The sequence below is a fragment of the Notamacropus eugenii genome, chromosome 1, assembly GCF_028372415.1.
Source record: "Notamacropus eugenii isolate mMacEug1 chromosome 1, mMacEug1.pri_v2, whole genome shotgun sequence".
NCBI lineage: Eukaryota > Metazoa > Chordata > Mammalia > Diprotodontia > Macropodidae > Notamacropus > Notamacropus eugenii.
In genome coordinates, this window is record NC_092872.1 from 210,120,185 (window position 1) to 210,143,326 (window position 23,142).

A 23,142-nucleotide genomic window follows, 5' to 3' on the forward strand; every position below is an offset into this window, starting at 1 on the left:
GTGGGGCCAGGAACTGCAAACCTTCATTTAAGGAGAGACCTCAGCTCAGACATCTCCTCATTTCTCACCTACCTGTACTATGTGGGGACTTCTCAGACCAATTTCTCCACCTTGCCCACACATCAATTCCCCCACTTTTTCATCTTCCTTTCGTGGACTGTCTTCCTCCATTAGATTATAAGCACCTTGAGGGTAGAAGCTGTCTTTCTTTTCTCATGTTTGTATCCACTGTGCTTAGCATAATGCTGGCACAGAGTAAGAACTTAATAAATGTTTATTGATTGTCATATGTCACTCTATCAACAGGATAAAAGATTATGAAGAAATTCCAAGATGTGAAAGAGAGTGAATGAGAGACTTCATATTTGATGGCATAAATATTTTCAGTGCAATAGAAGATGAAGCACAGTGTGGACCATTGAGGGCTTCAGGAGTACAGAAAAGGTTTTTCTAACATCTACTTAGAGGACTACACTAAGGAAGCAACAATGAAGGAAAAAACTGACTTTTAAGGGCCCAAATGAAGGTAGACTGCACGGATTAGTAATAGATTCTATCAGCAGCCCCCAGTTTGGTATGGGGATTATTATTTCACTATGAATCTGATAAATCCCAGAGGCAGCCACACAACATCCCAGTTTAACCTACCCTTCTCCAATGGGACAGCATAAGATTGAAGCTAGAAAGTGCTAAAAGAGCCAACCAATTAGTCTTTCATGCTAAGCTTCATGCTTCTTTTGAAATTCTAAGCGGAGCTGAGAAAATAACTGCATTGGAGAAGTGGAAACTTCGATTCATTTTAAGGTCCCTCCCTTTGACAGGAAATTCCTCATGGTTTTTTTTAAAAAAAGGTATGTGCTATGAAAGATCCCATGAGTCAGAATGAATAATTCTTTTATCTTCTTTAGATAAAGGAAGCAGAAGAAATGATGGTCCCTGATAATTTTAGATGAAAAAACTAGCATTACTTTAGAGTTTTGTAAAGCACTTTATGGATGTGACCTCATTAGATCATTATCCCATTTTATAGATGCAGGAACTGAGTCTCAGAGAAGTTTAGTGACTTATTCATGGTCACACAATTAGTCAGAAGTGGGAAACATAAATCCAGGCCTCCTGACTCCAGTGTTATCACTCTTTCCACTACACCAAGCTGCCTTACATAGTAAAAGGGAAGGAGCTCTGAAGGCTTGATGGACCTGGTATGAACCTGAACTCTGACACTCATTAGACAGAAAAGTCACTTAACCCTTCTCGGCCACATCTATAGAATGGGAAAAGTAACAATCTTGTAACCTTTCATGTGGGGTTATTATGAGGAAAGAATTTAGGGTCATAGGATTTTTAGAAATGGAAGAGCCCTTGGATAGATAGGTAGTTGGTAGACAGATAAATAGTGCTCTATGCACTGTGTCGCTCCCAGCTACCTGACCCAGTCCACCTAATGTTCTGGGACCTTTCCTTTAGCTCTCTTAATATTGTATAGACACCAATAGAACATGCAAGCTGTCCATTGGGTATCCTTTACTCCCACCACTTGACCAGTCTACCTCTTTTTCCACGCCTTTGATGATATCTTTTCCATGCTTTGTGCCAACAATTCATCATTCATATTATATTGTTGTTGTTCAGTTGTTTCAGTCATGTTCAGCTCTTCCTGACCCCAGTGGCAAAGATGCTGGACTGGTTGTCATTTCTTTCTCCAGTTCATTTTACAGATGAGGAAACTGAAGCAAACAGGCTTATGTGACTTGTCCAGAGTCACACAGCTAGGAAGTGTATGGAGCCGTTTTTAAACTCAAGTCTTCCTGACTCTCAGCTTGGTGCCCCATTCACCATCATACCTAACTGTAGTCCATTTATGCCTACTTCATTTCTTTTTGGCTCTATGAACCACTTGCAATTCTGATTCCTTAGAAATTGTGATATTTCTTTATTAATGGACATACGGTATCATTCAAAAGAATGCTGGAGTTAGAAAGATGAGATTGTACATCAGGAAAAAGATTGGGGTAACTAAAAACTCCACAATTTCTCAAAGGCAATCTAGTCTATGGTTCATCTCCTACTGACATCTGGGGAGAGCTCATTTGCAGTGTCTTTGCAAGGTATATACACTGATAAGTAAAGTATGTCATAATCCAGATAACAGGCATTTTGCATCCACTTGGTTTTTCCTATGTGGCTGAACTCTTCTGAATAATTTAGGGTCTCATTTACAAGTTTCTACAGTATTCTAGGGCTTAAGACAATCAGCACAATATAATCACCTGCACAGGAGAGGCCCAATGACAAGTGAACTGAATTTAGAGTAAGAGGTTCTAGGTTCAAAGCCTAGGTTCTACTACCTATTACCTGTGTGATCCTGGGTAAGTCACTTCCCCACTCTGAGGCTTGGTTTCCTCACCTATAAAATGAAGGGTTAGATTAATTGGCCTTCAAGGTTCCTAAGAGATGTAAATTTATGATCCCATTACTATAAAGAGGACCTCACCCTTAAACATCTTCTAAATGGACCCTTCACTTAACATCTTCCATAAGCAATAAAAAGTATTCCACGTTCATTTTCAGAAAAGGTTGAATGAAACATAGATTTAGGAATTTTGAGGCTCTAATGAGATTCCACACTTGTAGTATTAGATTCACTTCTGGCTGCAACATTTTAGGGAGGATATTGACATACGTTGGAGTACCTTCAAAGGAAGGCAGACAGGATGATGACGGGGCTTGAGATCCTTGATGAGGATGAGTTGAATGAACAGTAGATGCTTAGCTTGATAAGGCTTGCAAGGGTGAGGTGTCAGGGCAGGAAGTACTTGATAGCTGTCTTCAAGTACATTGCAAGAATTAAGTTTGTTCTATTTCGCCTCAGAAGCAATGAGTGGAAGTAAAACAGGTAAAAGTTGCAGAGGCAACTGCTGCTGTTCCATCATTCAGTCGTGTACAACTCTTTGTGATCCCATATAGTCCCTTCTGTTCTCCATTATCTCCCATGGTCTGTCCAAGTTCATGTTCATTGTTTCCATGACAGTCTCCATCCATTTCATCCTCTGCAAACTTCTCAGTATTTATTAATATCAAGAAATGAAATGGGCCACCTCACAGGGAAATGGATTCCACCATCCATTTATTGAGTATGTTGTAGTAGGAATTATTGTTTAGGTATAGATCAGACTGGGTAGTTTCTTAAATCCCACAAACATTAAGATTTAGAGCTGGAAGAGGCATGAGAGGTCCTTGAGTCCAATCCCCATATTTTGCTGATGAGGAAATTGATGTTGAGCAAGGTTAGGTCACTTGCGCACAGTCACATAGCAAGTGTCTAGGGAAGGATTAAAATTCAGGTCTATCAGACTCCAAGTTCAGCAGTCTATCCATTGGACCACCCAGATACTTTAAGCTTCCAACTCTAAGATACTATAATGATAGACATGAAAGTTCTTCTAAAAAAATGTGCAGCATCATACAAATGAATGTTATGGTGATATCCAAAAGGAATCTGAAGTTCACAAATAGTACATTGGGATGTGTCAGTTCACTACAAAGATGTCCTTGATATGCCATAACCTTCTACAGCTTCTCACTCACGTGTCATTTTTTTTAGCCAAACTGGTGGAAGGTGAAGATGGTGGTAACTGTAATGAAGTGAAGGAGAATGACTGATCTGTGTAAATTTATAACTGTATAGCTGTAATAGATTTGGACGGGAGGATGCAGATCCGCAAGTGACCATATTGGTAGATGGCTGGATATGAAGATGGGCCTTCACATTCTGACAAGCATATCACATGTTTTCAAAAAAGAAAGAAAATTGGGAACCTATTATCTTGTTCATCCTCCCTCCTTCATGTAGGCTTGTCATTGAGCATCTTGGATCTATTTGGATGTGCACAATTTTAAAGACTTCTAGTGAAAAGTTTCTTTTAACTCTATTTACCCACCTCATATGGTTGTTATAAAGAAAGCAACCTGTGAACATTTAAATTTATACAAATGAGAACTTATTTTTTATGATTTTTGGTTATCTACCTCAATATTGAGTAACTCCTACTCTCAGGAAACAATTTCTCATCACTTACATCTCTTACACTGTACATGTAACTGTGATACCTGCTTCTTTCCTGTCTAGGCACAGAAATGGGTTAGTAACTGTCCTACATCTTTGGACTTCCCCATGTATACGCTTCTTCTTTGATTTACACTTATGCTTCTCAGAGTTCATATTATCATTTTTCATAATCACCATAAAAGTAATTTTTGCAACTCATATTCAGAGGCAATCAATTGTAAAATCATTGTCCTCTTAGGCAATCAATGGTAAAATTATTGTCCTCTATTGTCTTCATGCAGAAATTCAGAAATTCAGAAGTACTAGTTAGCAGAAAGCCCTATTCACATGCCATCTGCACATCATCTGGGGCCTGGAGAATAAGGAGCTTTACTGGGGGCTTTATTTTTAGATGTGGCAGAAACAGAGACAAGAGAGTGAGAGAAAACAAGAAAACATGGAGAACCAAGAAAAAGCCAGAGGTAAATGGGAAAAAAAGACACAGAGACCACAAAGCTCCATATTAGAGAGATGAGAAAAAAGGAGAAACACAGAGTAAGAAGCAATAGGTGCAAGGTATGAGCAGAGAGCAAAAGACAGAAAGCAGATTAGTACAAGGAAGGACTGAACACTGGCAGACTTTTGAAGTCTTTGACAAGGGTCTTCAATACCCTTTTGCATACTCAGAATTTTACACACTCGCCACCCCAAATTGTGAAGAACCCCAAGGTGTTCTACACTATCACTGTTCTTCCCCAACTGCCTAAAGGCACCCACTGTGGCATCCTACTTGGGCCCACCATTCCTGGGCCAAAATGCTCTGGACCTATCATTTCTCCTTATCCTCTCTCAAATGACATAAAAAACATGGATTCTCTTTCACATCTCTTCAAAGATCTCTTCTCCTGTTAATTATCATACTGAAAAGCCAGTTCATAAACTGTTTTACAATCATCTTTTTAAAAATTTTATTCATTTTATTTTTAATTTGTGGAATTAAAAAATCATTTTCATAACAGTATAATAAATCTATTATGTACAACTTGCTATTCCTTTTAAATACATGATAAAGTTATCATATAAATTTCTTTTTTTCCTTTTTTTCTTTTCTCCCCCCAAACTAGATAATAATAAAAATATAATAATCACAATAATCTTTTAGTAGTTACAAAAGGTTTAATTTATTATCTCTCCAAGAAATTGAAATTTTAACAGTGTATTCCTGATAAATGCTATGTGTTTATTTAAAGGAATGTGCTCATTCAGGGAATCTCAAGAATTTGGAATTGGAAAGCATCTCAGCAGTCATCTAATCCAGCCTGTATCCAAAAGGAAACTCTGCTCTTATATACCCTACTAATCATCCAAGTTCTGCTTAAAGAACTCTAATGAGGGAAGATCCACCACCTCTGGAGGTGTTCTCCCAATACTGTTTGAGACAAATCTAATCATTAGGAAATTCATCCTGACATCAAGTCTTAATTTGTCTCTTGTTGGATGAGGAAATGAGCAATGGATCTTCACATTTTGATTGATATATACTATCTGTGATTGAAATACCTGCGTACCTTTATACCTGGGAACACAGACCCAGTTCCAAGGAAAAAAGGAAACACATGAGGTCACATAGGCCTATTAATGGACAGGGAACATCTTATATTCCATTAACTCTACACTGGCCACTAAAAGTTCCAGATATTTTTCAGATGAACTGCTATCTAACATGCCTCCCTTGACATGTACTTATGGCATTGATTTTTTGAACCTAAATGTAATACTTTATATTTATTCCTATTGACTTCTGTTTTATTATATTCAGCCTAATACTATAGCCTTTTGAGATCTTTTAGAATCCTGACTTTGTCAACCAGTGTGTTAGTCATCCTTCCCAGCTTGATGTCATTTGAGAACCAAATTATCATACCTTCTATGCATTTATTCAAGTAATTGATAAAAGTAGTAAAGAACACAGGGCTAAGCATGGATCCCTGGGACACTCTACTTTAAACCTTCTGCCAAGGTGAAATGGAACGATTAACATTGAACTATTTGAGTCTTACTATGCAACTAGGCAGTTTATTGAATTGACTCACAAAATAATCGTGTGCCAATGCATTAAGGATCTGTTATTTCAATAGTATTGGTTTTCCCCTTACTGATGAGCAATACAATCCTCTTTTCTATTCTTTAGGAAATGACTTTTCATATGATGGAAAAAATAATTCATTTTTTTAGTGGAAAACCTTCTGATGTTGAGATTTTTCCCATCAAGGTAGATCACTGCTCAGGCTCAATTTTGAAGTCTTTTAACTTGCATTTGAGGTCACTGTATATGTCTAAACTGCCAGAACTTGCATTCAACCAGTGCAACCTTAAAAAGTCATCTCCAAACTGATCCAATCATTCTAGAGAGCAATTTGGAACTATGCCCAAAGTGCTATAAAACTGTGCATACCTTTGATTCAGCAATACCACTACTAGATCTATATACTAAAGAGATCATAAAAATGGAAAAGGACCCACATGTACAAAAATATTTATAGTAGCTCTTTTTGTTGTGGCAAAGAATTGGAAATTGAGGGGATGCCCATCAATTGGAGATTGGCTAAACAAGTTATGGTATATGAATGTAATGGAATACAATTGTGCTATAAGAAATGATAAACAGGAAAATTTCAGAAAAACTTACATGAACTGATGCTGAGTGAAGTCAGCAGAACCAGGAGAGCATTATACACAGTAATAGTAACATTGTATGATGATCAACTTCAATGACCTTAGCTCTTCTCAACAATAAAATGATCCAAGACAATTCCAAAAGACTCATGATGGAAAAGGCTATCCACATCCAGAGAAAGAACCATGTAGTCTGAATGCAGATTGAAGCATGCTGTTTTCTCTTTTTCTTTCTTTCTTGTGGTTTTTCCCTTTTGTTCTGATTCTTCTTTCACAACATGACTAATATGAAAATGTGTTTAATTTGATTGTACATGTATAGCTATATTAGATTGTATACCGTGTTGAGGAGAGGGAAAAGGAGGAGAAAGAAAAATTGGAAATCAAAATCTTATAAAAGTAAATGTTGAAAATTATCTTTACAACCATATGACAGTGGGGCCAAGAGGAAGCAGCTGAAACAGTGGGAGCTACCTGCAGTTGAGGGCAGCGGCGACCTTGGCAGCCTGAGCCAGGTGTAGGAAGCATCCTGGAGGGAGGAAGGAGCTTCTCATGGAGGATGATTTGAAGAAATTTCTCTACAAAAAGTTACTAAGTGTTGAAGGTCTTCATGCCGTTGTAGTCTCAGACAGGGATGGAATGCCTGTTATTAAAGTGGCAAATGACAATGCTCCAGACCATACTTTGAGACCTGATTTCCTGTCTACTTTGCACGTGCAGTGGACCAGGGTAGCAAACTTGGACTTTCATGACTATCTTGGACTTGAACTATCATGAATTGCTGTAATCCATCTTCCTCCTTTCTTCCCTCAATAATAACTGACCTGATAACCAGCCTTTCCAGGGACTGATTGTCAGTCTAGAAAAGGAACTTGCCCCCTTTTATGAAGAATTAAGACAGGTCGTGGAAGGTTCTTAACCTGATTCTGGCCTGACCCTAGCCACGTTGTGATCTCACTGAGTCCAGTCCAGCAACCTTGACTTCATCAAGTAACATGACTCCACACACTCAGAAAAAACAAGTTTCTCCAACTTAGACTAAAGAAGATTGTATTTATTATTTCTAAATTAATGGATCATTGTGTTGGATTTTAGGCTCAATTCTTCTGTAGTATGATTTCTGGGGAGACCGCTAAAAATGGTTCAGTATCTACCACAGCTCTTATAGAATTTAGCTCAGCCACCAATGAGGGATGAGATTCCCATCCAATGAATCAGAATCCAAATAAGCCACCAAAAGCTCCCCTGTGGTGTGCAGTACATATAGGCCTGTAGTAAATAGGTGTTGCTCTGTATATGTTAGTGTTTTATTGTAAATAATAGAGAACTTCTTTTTGTGTGTGTCATATTGTATGCCTGCACTGAGTGAGAGGACGACAGCCTCTAACAGTAGTTACAAACCGGCACAATCACTAATAAAAAAAAGAAAAAAGAAAAAATTATCTTTACACGTAATTGGGAAAAATGAAATACTTTCGGGGGGAGGTTGGAGGAAAAATAAGGATAAACAACAAACACAAAAAAAGTCATCTCCATGCCATCACGGTGCAACAGTGTAGAGCTTTATTCGAGGCAGACTGCCTATCTGTTCACTTAGCCTGCCTTCCTAATAAAGATTTATTGTTTGCAGTTGACATTTAGGGTTTGCACAGCCCCAAATGACTTTTATCCAGGTTCAGATTTTCTACTTTCTAGAAATTTTAATAAGCCCAAAACCTTCCCACAAAAACTTATTTCATACAAAACAACAGTTCTGCTCTTTTTTCTAATTTTAAAACCTTTGTCTATGAATTGATATGCAAAATTGTGTCTAAAGACGAAGTTCTCTTTTCTTAGTTCCAAAATGCCCAAACATTTTAGTTCCTTCTGCTGTTTCCCTTTGTAACAGACCTTACCAGGCTTGAATAGGTTCCTTTGGGCAAATTAAATCAATAAATATTTGTGGAAGGTATGTTATTTTCAAGGGATTGTCCTAAGACCTGTTTGATGGCAAAGAAATAAAACTTTGAAGTTTGAGACTTTTTATCAGGAAATGGAATTTTGTCTTAAATTAAACTTGGCCATGGTAGAATGGAGGTAGGGTTCATTCTAAATCTGAAATTAATAGGCTTCTTTCCCTCAACTTTAGCTTTGTAGACAAGGCAACATCCACCATTTTCTGATGATCTGTTTCTAACTTTGTCATGGGCATTGGTGAGGGTGACTGAGAGGGAAGAAAGAAAAATGTAAACAAACTCTGGGAGATAGTCTGTTTTCAACAAACAGAAAAGCTTCCTTATGAGTCACACATAATTAAGTTAACATTTCATTTTTTAGGTCAGCAAGAAAATGGCTTCTTCTACTCCGTACTTAGGATTAGGGCACATGCGTAAGCGCAAAATTCTTTGCTCTTTAAGTGGACATGTCTGTCAGATCACATCACTGGAAGTATTTAGATTTCAGTCATACAGCACGATTGGGAAATGAGACAACCGAAATTTACAAATTTTTTGGTTAACCAAAGGTTATCGCAGCTTTTAATACTGAAGCTTTTATTGTATTCTAAACATTTTGTTGCTGTTGAGAAGGAGGATTATGATAATTAATAATAATTGTTAGTATTCATATAATGCTTTGAGGCTTGCAAAGCACTTTACCAAAAAAAAAAAAACTCCCAGGTAATCTCCTCCTTGACCCAAATTGTCCCCCCCACAGCAGTTGTCTTGTGGTAGCTTAGGGTTTACAAACACATCCCATATCCTTTATTGTAAATAATTGATCTGAGTATGTCTTTTGTACTACTTGTCTAAGGCACAAAAATCGCTAGTTCTAACTCTGTCGCAGATCAGGCAACAATAATTTTAACCCCTTCCTGGTGATTAAAAGTGTATCAATGTGAACCTTCTTGACAATGCTATGATATAGTAAGACCACTGGAGGTTAATGGGATGTGTGGGGATATTGGCTCCAAACTCTTCAGAGATTATAACTCTGATGCTTCTGTGGTCTCCTCCTTCCTATCAGTTTTTAGGGTATCACCTTCTGTCAAGCCCCACTCCTGATGCTTCAGAACTCCTGTAATAGGTCAAGACAAAAAGTATTTACTCTATTAGGCTCAATGTGATGTAACTTAGGAAAAATCAAATGCTTAAAAGGGAAATCAGATAATGAAGCCTATTTAATGCTGATCTAACCTTGAGAGAGAGAAGGAGAAAGGAAGGGAAAGACAGAAAGAGATCTCATTCAGCTGTTGAAGAGTTCATTGGTACAAGTGCGTTCAAGGTGCAACCTATCAGAGGTATATATTCTAGACAAACACAGGTACAGAGAGGCAGTCACATGAGGGTGGAAGCAGCTTTCAGGAGCATGAGCCCTGGCGGTAAAGAAGAGAGTCAGCTTTGGAGAAGAGCAGACCCTGAAAAGTCAGCTCAGCAATCTGTCCAGCACAAGTGGTGTCCTCCCCTCCCCACTCCATTTTCATACCTTTAAAAATACTAGACTAAGTGTCGAGGTCTGGTTTCCTATGATGGCCATGTCACTAATTTGCCATTTGAATTGAGGTAAACTAGTGTTTTTTTCTCTTTTTTCTCATCTATAAAATGAAGAGTTAGACTAAATAAACTCTAGTGTTTCTTTCATCAACTGAATAGCAGCCTGAGGTTATGATGGGTCAAAATAAGAAAAGATATGTTTGGAACAGAGGGCAGAACCCAGACAGAACCAGCCTGGGCAGGTGTCAGGAAATAGAGGACAGAAGGACATCCATGGCCAATTTCATCTGGATAGTACCTACCAATGTTGCTGTGGTGTGCATTTGGAATAATACTGGTACAGTGCAAAATCCCGCAGGGATTAAATAATGAAAAATGCAAACATTTTTTTCCACTCTTTTCCCCACTTCCCCACTACTTTTAAAGTAAGAAACACATGCAAGTGCATGATATCTGAGACAAATGATGAAGAGTAATAGTAATGATAGCTACTGGTGTTCATATAGAGTTTTAAGTGAGTTTGCATGTTTCTTACTTTAAAAGTAGTGGGGAAGTAGAGAAAAGAGTGGAAAAAAATTTGCATTTTTCAGCCACAAAGCAGATGACTTCCAAAATTCCTGCATATTTGCTTCTCCCTAAGGGGACATTGCTACAGTTCTTGGGGTAAAAATCCTTATGTTCTGCCATTTCAGCTAAGATGATCAGTTTCTAGTTAGTTAGCATGCCTCCCTTTTTCTGGCCTGGATGGTCATTGTCATGGGAGCAAGGAAGAGAGAAACACACGTAGGATTTGGGGAAGTCTGTCCTCATCCCACAACTTAAAGGAGAGAAGGTATGAAGACAACTAACTACTTATGGCATGAACCTTTTCCTACACACTTTACATCTTTAATACTATCTCTTTACCTTTCTATCTATGGCCACTAAGTGGTACAGTAGATAGAGTGCTGGGTCTGAAATCAGAAAGACCTGAGTTCAAATCCAGCCTCAGACACTTACTAGCTGTGTGACTATAGGCAAGTCACTTAACCCTGCTTGCCTTAGTTTCCTCATCTGTAAAGTGAGCTGGAGAAGGAAATGGCATCCAGTATCTTTGCCAAGAAAATCTCCAAATCATGAAGGGTGGAACATGACTGAAACAACAACTCTCTCTCTCTCTTCCCTCCCCCCATATACATATATACATACATACATACATGCTTACACACACAATTGTGACCAAGTACTCCTGCCCATCCCCTCAGGGCTCAGTCTGTTTAATTATAATTTCAGGGACAGCAGATGTCAAATACAGCAACTGTTTGCTAAGAGTGTAATCCATTATCTTCCAGTAACCAGAGTTCCAACTATGGGGCTTAAGTTCCCATGTTAAAGGAATGTATTGCCTCTAGGGACGTGACAGGTGAGGACAACCTTTACCCAGTGAATATCCCTCTCTTAAAAATCAAACCTCTACTAAGAAAGTAAAGCTTTTTTTAAAGTAAATAACAGAGAATTTCAACAAAAAATATCAATTTTGCCCAGGCAGAATTTTAAAAAATGAACCATCCAGATAATTGTCTAATTATGCCATTGTGGTGAGTTTATAGAGGCCTCCTATATGATTCTTCTCATCTCCCCCCTCCCCATATTAGTGTTTAACTCAAAAAAATTATGTCAGCTATACTTTTTTTTACATACATGCTTTCTCTCTCCTTTGAGATTATATCCAATTTATCTTTATGTGTCTTGCTTCTTAGATGTGGACTCCTCCAGTAGATGGTGAGCTCCTGGAGAGAAGAGGCTGTTCTTGCCTTTCTGTGTATCCCCAGCAGATAGAACAGTGCCTGGCACATAGAGGGGCTTCATAAGTGCTTGTTACCTGATCTGACTTTCCCTGGCCCACACCTTTCTGAAACACTCTGTGCTTTTAGCACTAAGGCACAAGGCTCTCTAAGCACCACAAAGTGCAGTCAGGGTCAGTAAAAAGGCCTTCCAATCAGTTTTTAAAAACAAATTCAAATCTTGGATGTCAGAAAACAAGGCTCCACAGTGGGAGAGACCCTGGAGACCTTGGAACATTAGCTCCAGGCTCTGGAGACCTTGGGATTATAGATTTAGTTCAGGAGGGGATCTCAGTGGTCATAGAATCATAGATCTAGAGCTGAAGGCCAGTCCTGAAGCTACTTAGTCCAACTTCCTCAGGAAACTGAGGTAGTGGTGGAGAGGTGTGATAAGGGAGAAGCAGAGTTACTTGACCAAGTCATATGACTGTGTCAATTGTGGGATCTGAACCTAGAGAAGTTCAAGCCTCTTACTTTAATAGATGAAGAGCTTGAGACCTGAGGAGGTTACAGGTGCACTCAAAGTGACACAGATAGGTAGCAGGGCAGGATTTGAATCCACATCCTATGACTCCAAAGCCATAGTTCTTTTCAACTGTATCCATCTTTCTCCCTAGGCAGCTTTCTGGAGCTTCTTGTCCATTGAAAAAAGTACAAGGGAGAGTCCTCCATGAAGTAACTCATGGTGGACAAGACATCAGAGCCCTAAGCCTTGAATGAAGACAAAGACTCTGAAAGGAGGAGAAGAGGAAGGAAATACGGCATTCTACAGAGGGAAGATCATTTATTTGAATCCATTACAGTAAGAACAACAGATCATTTGTTAAATTTCTGGGTGACAACTTGCACCTAAGAAATGGGCAGATGCCACAGCTTGATTTCTCATTTTGTTCATTGTCTACACTTAAGGAAATGAGGGAGCACATGCTAATAATGCAAATTAAACTTTCCATCTGTTAAACATTTGCCAGCACGCCTCTGAGGTGTAATGTCATCTTCGGGGAACAGCTATCAGTAAGATTGTATAGGGTGTAGACTATGTGATGGGGAGTGATTCAAAATAAAACTAGAAAGAAGACTCAGGATGAAATGTGCTATCCATCTCCAGATGGAGAGGTGATGAATTCTGAGTGTAGATTGAAACGTTTTTTTTCATGGCTAAAGAAAGATCTTTTTTTTGCTTGACTATATATATTTTTAGCAGGTTTTGGTTTTGCTTTTTTCCTTTTTTTTCAGTGAGGAAGGGGAAGGGAGAGTAAGAGAATCCAGAATTTAAAATAAAATAAAATTTAATAGAAAAAATAGAAAGTAAATTGGGTCAAGTCTCAGGAAGGTCTTAAATACCAAGAAAAGGAGCGTGTTTTCTCCTGCAGGCAATTGGGAACTGCCGATAGCTTTTACGTAAGGGAATGATAGGATCCGATCTATCTCTTTGGAAGATTAAATTGGCAGTTGCATGGAAAATGTCATTTTATGGTCAGGAAAGAGACTAGAAACAGGGAAACCAATTGAAAGATTACCATGGTCTGGGGGCCATCTCCAGTCCTCCTATCTATATCTTGCCACTGGACCCAGAGAACTCCAGAGGAGAAAGTGAGGCTGGTGACTTTAAATAGCCCTAACTCACTTAAATCCAATTCACTTGCAAGTCATGGCATCACTTCCTCATGTCATGGTCCTCTTCAAGAATGAAAAATAAACAACAACAATCATAATAGTCTGCACTGAGATTGTATCTGAGTGAAGAGAAATGGACTGACATGAGACAGGCTGTAGAAACAGAACTGGATATTAGGGAAATAGGGCAAAAGAGTGAAGAATCCAGGATATCCAGGATAATTCTGAGGTTGTGAGTATCTACAACAGAAATAGGGAAGTTTGGAGGAGAAAATGGAGAAGGAAAGAGGATGATGAATCCCATTTTGGGTATGATGAATTTGAGATGTTAATGGAACATCCAGGTGCACATATCTAGTAAGCCACTGGAAATAATGGAAATAAATGACATCTGGATCATGTGTCCAGAGATGATAATTGGACCTATGGGAGAAAATTAGTTCATCCAGGGAAAATGTAGATGGAAGAGAAGAGAAGGCAATGGAAGAGAAGTCTATTCACACCTACCCAACAATTACTTTAACTGAATTGACTAGTTACTTTGGTATTTTATAGAAACAACCTAAGATAACCTATCCATTTCCAGTGTTCAGACAGTATGGCATAGTGGACAGAGAAGTGGCTTCCAAACCTGGAAGACCTAGGACCAAGGCTCATACTGGCAGCTGACCCTGGTCAAGTTACTTGACCTCTCAGTGTTCTAGGCAACTCCCTAAGACTGCAAGTTGCAAAGAAAATGTCAACCTGTATCGGTGGAGGGAATTTCACCAAGGAATTTCCTATATCAGTGAACTCTTAGGTCCAATCTATATGTTCTATCACAATGCTCTTAGTCTTGCTCTATATGCAGGCTGCCTAATAAGCTTAATCTAAGAAGTGGGTGAGATTACTGATCCTTTCTCAGGATCCTGAATTGGTGTCTTATTCCTTCCTGATTATCACCTTCCCTTGGAATGTCTACGATCTCTATTCCTACTCCCAACATGCGTCACCTTGCTCAATCCATATCTGTACAATTTATTGCTTTTCTCCATGCCCATCTCACTTCTGTTCCTACCAAATCAAAATTATAAAAACAGAGATTCATTGAACATTTATTATGGGCAAGACATTGTAATCAACACAAACTGTGAAGGTTACAAAGAAGTATCAGGCACAGTACCGGTCTTCAAGAAACTTATCATCTTATTGGGAAGATGAGATAAATACTTGAAAAGCTAATAAAGATTTAATTGATAGTTCAAGAAGACATTAATAAGTAAAGATGTCACAAAGAAGAATGATTAATTGACACATGGATTATATAGATAACTGTTTAGACTAGCGAAAAATGTCAAAGGCTTTAGGTGAAATCTGAGTTGAGTTTTAAAAGTGGGTTTTAGATAGATGGAGAGAAGAGGACAGGACATTCTGAGAAAGTGGAATACTAGCAGCCAAAGCTAAACAGCAAAAGGTACAGGATGAGTTTGGGGATTCATTTTGGCTGAAATGTAGTCTTGTGCAGAGAATTAATAGCTTTAACAGATTAAACCACACTATGACTTTTGGGACAGCCTGTACTTTGATTCTTGTTTGACCTTCTCAGTAAATATCCTTTTGTAAAAGCTAATTGATCTTAGTTGGTTAATTAACATTAAGGAGAGATCTACTTGTCAAACTGATAAATAATATTGGAGAGAACATATCAGATGGGGCTTATGAGCAATAGCATTAGAGAATCTATGGATCCCTCAAGGCAATAACCCTTAGAACCATGAACCATACTCTGGGAGACCAACCTGCCAGTGCAAAGGGAGTTGGGATAATGAGCCCCAGAACTTGCCTTACGTTCAGAAAAGGCACATATCTGGAGGGATTGGTAGGATTTCCTCGTGAGTATCCAACAAACAACTGAAAGTTAGATGAGAAATGGTCTGAGAGGTCAGACATGTAAATATAGTTTTTTTTCTCTCTCTCCCTTATCTGTCATGGAACCTTACAGATGAACCACTGAATCAAAACAACCAAGTCTTTTGGTCCTGTCCAGTTTAGCAGCAGTCACACAAACCAGAACCATCATATTATGTGATTAATAGACATCTATTGGAGTCCTATGTACAGTGCACTGTACTCATACAGTGAACAGCATTAACACTGAAACTGAAAATTTTTACTACTTCATAGTAAATGCATTTGTTTTATAAAAACATGATGGTAGCACAAGTAAAATAAAAGAAAAGCAACCTACTTATTTTGTCCAATAGTCTCGAAATCTTTCACGGTGATGCCGAGAGAAGATGAAATGTCCAATGGTATACCCTTCAAGTCAAATTCAAATATCTGTGCACAGAGAAGTTTTCTAAAAGTTAGATTATTTTAAGGGGCCAGGAAGATGAACTGTACAATATAACAAGTCATATAACTATTTTCATTAATATTACTTCTGTGAACTACTTAAAATTCTTACCAAACTATAACACATAAGTGACTGAATCCTAAATATGTTGATTTTTTTCCAATTCAAGTGATACACTATTATATAGCCAAGTTGCATGACATTCAAACTGAAGCAGACTTGAGGAAACATAAATATGGTACTGCACTATTTAAAGATTTGTGATGTGGAAAAAAGATGAGAGTAATTCTGTGTGGCCCCAAGGGTTAGACCTAGAACCAATTAATGTAAAAATGGAGGTGGGGGAGGGTGGATTTTGACTCACTATAAGGAAAAACTTCCAAATAATCTTAGAGCTATTCAAAAGTGGAATGGACTTTGCCTGGAGAAATTAAGTCCCCCATCACTGAATTCTTACAACAGACAATGGATAGCCAGTTGTTGAATTTCTCTAGAGGAGATTCATACTTTAAAGAGTTAAATGACTTCTAGTCTCTTTCAACTCTAAGATTCTAAATAATTTCACATTTTCTCATGTAACAATTTTACTTTGAAAAATGTTATATGAAAATATCTTTAAAAATTGAAAACTGTCAGTAATGAGTGTGAGTGGGTAGAAGCCATGAATGTGGGAAGGGATACACATTAAGGCACAAAAAGCAGATCAATAACTGAGATATTTGATTTCAAAATAAAAATACCCCAAAACATTTATGGGACTCTCACCTACTGCCATGGAATCTGCTTTTTTTTTGCCTCTCTTTTAAACGGTTCACTGTTAATTTCTATCACATCTGTACTTCCAGGTGTGGCAATTTTGTAATTTGGGAATGAGTCTACTGATGTAGATCATAACCCCTCCATGATTTATTAACTAGACTTTAAGATTGCTGTGGATGACAAATTTATTGACCTCAAACCAATCTGGCAATGAGCCTCTGAAAATCTGGTTTTCAGACCATAGACATGAATTCCAGCATTGGCTATCCACTCTAGTAGCTTGGTAGATCCTTCCAAGCTCATACTGGCATAGCCTTCAATGAATCCAAGGTTTACCTCCATACCATGATGAGGTATCTATCAGATTATGAACTGATTGGATGTCATTTTTCCTGATAATGGGAAATGGTTCCAGTAGCTCATTCTGGAATATGACCATATATCAGAATGTTGGAGGAAAGAATTTTACTTTCTTTTTTGTCTATTTATAGAGTCTCAATTATAATATTGTAATTAGAACTGCACTTCATAAATGTGCTAATTAGAGATACATTTGTTTTAGCAACAAATTGCTATATGCTCCCACAATGTGTACATGATAGAGAGTGAGCAGATGTGTACACATAGAAATTCTGTCCATTGCAAGATCAGCCTGCAAATGACTAGGTGAGCTCTGACCAGATTTGGACCACTTACAGAAAGTTACTAAAAATCAAAAGCAGTGCCAACATATTTTCAAAATGGTAAATCGTAATACTAAGGTTAAGTTGACCTGACCCAGAAAAATGAACACATGCATCTAGTTAACAGCATTAAGCTGTCAGCTTTAAAACTGGCAATTGTAACTACTTAAAATGTTTTTTGGTTATTTGGATATTGTTTGTCCTTCCTGGTCAAAATGTGAAGAGATTTTCAGATTCTCTAAGCCAGAAGTAAATCAGTAGAGAAGAGGCTTAAGCACATAATGCAAATCAGTTTAAAGTCATAAAGTCATTCATTACTGCTTTTCTCAAGGGATATCTTTTCATTTTTTCATAGACTCACAGATTTACAACTAGAAGTGAGCTAAAAGATCATTTTGTTCAAATTCCTCATTTTACAGAGAAGAAAACTGAAGTTCAGAAAGGTGAAGGGTCTCACAGAACTTTAATTCAAATTGAGGCATGCTGAATCTACATCCAGAGGTCTTTCTATTCTGCTGTGTCATCTCTCCTTTAAAAAATCAAGTTGGTAAAAGAAGACACAGAACTAATTGGTATACAAAGTCCAATTCTGTAAATAATCAATCAAAGATTTAGAGCTGGAAAGCATCTTCCAGGTCCTCCAGTCCAACTTGTTGGCTTTTCAGATTAGGACATTGAGGACCTGAGAGTTAAGGGATTTGCCTAAAATTACACAGGCATAAAATGACAGAGCCAGAATTTAAACCCAGGTCCACTGACTGCAAATACAATGTTCTCTGTGCTACACCAAACTATTTCTCAGTAGCCTATAGCAAGAAAATGAATCATAAGATTATTTTTGTTGTTAATTACTTCAAGTAGTTTTTTTCAGTTGATTCTCTAGGATTCCCTAAGTATATCATCACATCATCTGCAAACAGTGATAGATTTTTTTCCTCACTGCCTATTATAATTCCTCTAATTTCTTTTTCTTCTCTTATTGCTAAAGCTAAAATTTCTAGTACAATATTGAATAATAGAGAGGTTAATGGGCATCCTTGATTCACCCCTGATCTTACTGGGAAGGCTTCAAGCTTATCCCCATTACAGATAAGGCTTGCTGATGGTTTTAGATAGATACTACTTAATAAGATTATTTTTGTCATAAATTTTATTTCTAATAATTCTGGCCTCTGATTGCTAGTTCTGACCATTTCTCCAGGTTATCCCTTAGATGATTTTATTCAGCTACCCTGTAGGGGAAGAACCTTCTAAAATCTTGTCATTACAGTTTTATCAAATTCCCCCATATCTTTAAAAGTACAGTAAGTAATCAGCAGTGCTATAACTAGGAATTATTGAACCTAGGACAAATTTTGTTGGGGCAGAGGGACATGGTAATGGTGGCACAGAAGACAGTCTAACTATGAGTATAGTCATGCTGAGAGAGGGGTGGCCTGTCCACCATAGTGTCTGGATAAAGCCCCCATGGGAATTTAGGGATAAGGGAGAAAGGGATGCCATGGCTAAGATGGGGCACTAACAGAGACCTAGAAAGAAATCTCACTGTGGTATGGGGTTGGTGAAGAATCACTAGGTAAGGCACAGGGATGAGAATTATAGTGTGGAGTCAACATCTGAGAGACAAATCCCTCATCATTCCATGCAGACCAAGGGATGAAAAAAGTTGCTTCCTTGCAACCTTGCCAACTTTTGACAGGTACTTATAGCTTAATGAATATAGATGACTTTTAATCCAAATGAGTTATTAGTGTTGGCAATAGAAATATTAACCAAGATATTAATGGATGAATGATCTACATCTTCTGAAAACTAACATTAGTTCCCATTAGGTCATTCATCCCCACATCAATGTGCCTGATTCTCCTTTTACATCTAGGAGTAGTACCCTGGATAGAACACTGAACCTGAAATTAAAAAGGATTGAGTTCAAATGTGGTTTCAGACATTAGCAATAAGACCCTGGGCAAGTCACTTAACCTCTATCTGCCTTGGTTTCCCCAACTATAAATACTGGGATAATAATAGCATCTACCTCCAAAAGTTGTCATGAGAATAAAAAGAGAACACTTTGTAAATCTTAAAAGCAATAAATAAATCATTATTGTTATTATTACCGCAAGGAGCCCTACAAAGGAATGGACCCACAAAACCTCTCCTTATGCACTGACAGGGCAGAGTGCACTGTCCTGATTGTCCCTCTAGACTCAATCCTCCCCGCGTTTTGAACAGAAAGACATGCACCTGAAAACAGCAGAAGTTTACACATGGCACTAGCTTCTAAGAAGTGTGTAGAGGAGCATTAATCCCTTAGGGTCTTGATTCCCCTATTAGGAGGACATCTGGGGACATAAGTTAAGTACTAGAGAATTGCTCTTCTCCTTCATCAAGGGAAGGAGAGGAGGGCAGTACAGATTCTTTCATTCCAAGGCTAGTCTCTGACCCATAGGAGGAAGAATTAGGTGCCAAATATACTTAAACAAAACTTAAGCTAAAAAGTCACCTCATTCCAGATAGGGTTGAGTTCATTATCAATTTTCTTTGTTTTCTTCTTCTCATCTGCAAATTAAAAAATAAAATATATCAATCAACCAAGAAAAATATTTAGTAATCATTAAAATAAATAAATAAATGCATTGATCAATCATCGATTAATGAAATACATTAATCAACCATTATTGAGAATGCTTGTTGATTAATTGATTGAGCCCAAACATATCATCCCTGTTTTCTACATGTTGCTAAAAGAGATGAGCTTTCCCAAGAGCAAGGACTGGTATGTCTTTCTTTGTATCCTTGGCCCTTAACAGTGCCTGGCACAAAGTGGGCATTTCATAAAATTCATTGACTGATGGGATGGAGAGTCATACATACAGACACATGGATGCTCCATACTTCTAATGTATGTTTTCATTAACACAAAGTGACTGGGATTTTCCAGAAGAGATAGTTTAACACTAAACTAGAGGGAGGAAAGTCCCTTTGGATTCCCGTCTCCCCTAGCCCACTCATCCAACTCAGATGTAAGTCAAGACATCACTCTCGTGATGTCATTGGTCCTTTTCAAGAAAAAGGACAACAACCACAACTTCATCAAAGACACAAATTCCCTTTTTCCCAAAGACAGGTGACTATAAACTTTTATGGCATATTCATGAACTCCCCTTCAAGTGAAAACAAGGTGGCTCACCTTTTTTATTCTGTTCTAGAGGGTAGTATATATTAAATCATTTTGTACAGAATCATAGAATGTCAGTGAATGTGGAAAGATCATCTAGTTCAGTCCTCCCTTTTTATAGCTGGAGAAGCAGAAGCCCTGAGAGGCAATGAAACTTGCCCAGTGTTCTGAAGCTATGTAGTAAAGAACTTGAACAAGAATCCAATTCTTTGAACTCTCATTAGGAAATATACCCCTTCAATTCAAATGTAGCCATATACTGCAAAGTTATCATAAGCTGGTGTCTAAGAAGCACCTCACTTGGATATAGCAGGTCCTTTGTGCACAATATTATGGAATCATGGAATCCCTGAGTTGACCCCAAACAGGAATCCCTTTTGTACCATCCCCAACAAATGTTCATTCAGCCTTTTCTTGGAACTGCAAAATCTCTACAAGTCTTTTCTTCACTCATAAAATTGCTCTTTTCATATTTTAGAGATTACTAAGCAATTCCCCACTTGAGTTCGCTTTGTTCTAGTGTGGTCTGAATGTCCCATTTCCATGTATTTTTCTAATGCAGAGATAAGCTTTAAGACTAACCATATCTCTCTCTCTATCCATCTGCATTCTTCTGAGGGCTTAACATAACAAATCTATGACTCATTACTCTTACTTTGCTAAGTATTAATTTTTGTACTTGGCTTGAGACTGAACATTCTAAACTAGCCTCTCTTTCTAAGGTTCAACATGACCCCCAAAATATCAATTTATGTCTAAGTGTATAGTATTTATTTTCTGAGTTTGAGCTTGCTGTATGAACTACAGAACCCCAGTCACTGGCCTTGTTCTTTTGACCAGGTAGGGACTTTCCTAAAACTTACTCTGGCATGATCATACTGACTATACCTCTCCCTTACCAAACCTCAAAACAAATCTCTAAATCTGTATATCTGATTACAATGAAAAAAAGTTTAACTCAAGAAAAGTGAACAAAACTATGTCAAAGGAAAGGAGTGTTTGCTTTAACATTTCTCTGACTGAGTTAAATGTCTTCCTTTAGATGGAAGTATTCTCAGAGATTCCATTAGACAACTAGACACATCTACATGGAGTGTATACCACATAAAATGGCATTGCTATTTCTAAAAATTGTCTACTCATGCTTAATCTGCTTTTCTCTCCCACCTCATTTTTACATATAAGGAAACTAAGACCTAAGGAGGTTGAGTGACTTGCCCAAGATAACATTGGTATCATATCAGAGGTAAGATTCAATCAGATCACTAATCAACAAGAGCTAAGTCCAAGATTCAGACATGGGATTGCAAGCAGGGAAGAAACAAGACAAGGACTGAAATAATAGAATAGAAGCACAAAGAGGCAATATCTTGAGCACAGAGGATCAAATTCAGTGCCTACTTACTGGAACTGGGGGTATACGTTCAGAGCAGGACCAGCTACCAGGTTGACTTGCTTGATAGCAAGCCAAGTTGCTCCTGACCTAAGACACCTTGGCTAAGGATGAAATCAGACCTTGAGCTTCCATTAAATGAGCCCCACATTGTATGCTAGAATTATAAAAGGGCAGGGAACCTATGTACATAATTATATCTGACTCCCCCAAAATATTTTATTTCTTGCTTTGCCCTTTTCCTGGACTTCCTGGAAGAGTGGGAATGCCAACAGACTAACCTAGCCTAAGGGAAATCTCTGAGGATAACCAACCCTGTTAAAACTGTCCAATAAATTAATTACTCAATAAATATCAATTAAGTATTCTTACAGAATAAACACTAGCATGAAGGTGTTTGTAATCCAGTGGGGTAGTTCATAATTTAATTGAATCTAATAAATTAAGAACACTCCAACCTATTGAATATTAATAATCAAACTGTGTGTTGGAGCAAAAGGGAGAGGAGTCAGTCAGAGAAAGAGATGACTGGTGAATAGGTGGGGTTATTCACCTTCTACCCTGTTGGAAGCTGGGGAAATGAGACTTCCTGTTGCTTCTCCTGGTACTTCTCTGGCTGACTCCCAGTTGATTCTTATGGGCCAGAACAGGTTTCCTGGCCAGGAGAAAGCTACCAACTATCCTTAAAAGCTTAGGCTTGAGTATTTTGATTTTTAATTAGAATGATATATATTATATTTTCTTTGGAAGTCTAACCTTGCATGTAAATTAAGTCAAGCCAAAAAAATGTTTGAGAGTTATTTTCTTATCAGTGGTTGTAGGGTCACATATTTCTATTACTCAGCTATTCACTTCTACTTATGTTTTCTTTAAAGGGTCAGAAGTTGCAGACGACAAACATTAGATTAAATTACAGGAAGTTCTCTCTTCCAGTCCTCACCCCAATTTTCTTAAGATGATTTTCTTTCTATGGAAAGGAACGAAATATTTTCTACATAGAACATAACGGGTTCAAACTTGGAGCACATTCAGGACTGAAACATGCTATGTTCCTTAAGTCATTCCCCATTTTCTGCTATCTTACCCAGTGATATTCTTTCTTTCCTGTAAGGGTCACAGTGGAATTGACTGGCAGGGCCAGTCACCCACCAACCAAGATC

The 23,142-nt window shown here is 37.9% G+C and overlaps 1 protein-coding gene and 1 pseudogene across 4 annotated transcripts in view; one reads left to right on the forward strand and one right to left on the reverse strand.

The window, feature by feature from the left end:
- Positions 1-23,142, reverse strand: part of MYOF (myoferlin) — a 143,197-nt gene that overhangs the window by 100,377 nt on the left and 19,678 nt on the right. For all 4 annotated transcript variants that reach the window (XM_072625447.1, XM_072625459.1, XM_072625453.1 and 1 more), the window contains exons 2-3: positions 19,915-19,970; positions 15,862-15,953 (exon numbers count right to left, since the gene is read on the reverse strand). In XM_072625447.1, coding sequence (XP_072481548.1) covers positions 15,862-15,953; positions 19,915-19,970 — 148 coding nt within the window. The remainder of the gene's footprint in view (positions 1-15,861; positions 15,954-19,914; positions 19,971-23,142) is intronic.
- Positions 7,277-7,705, forward strand: LOC140514959 (ragulator complex protein LAMTOR3 pseudogene; annotated as a pseudogene).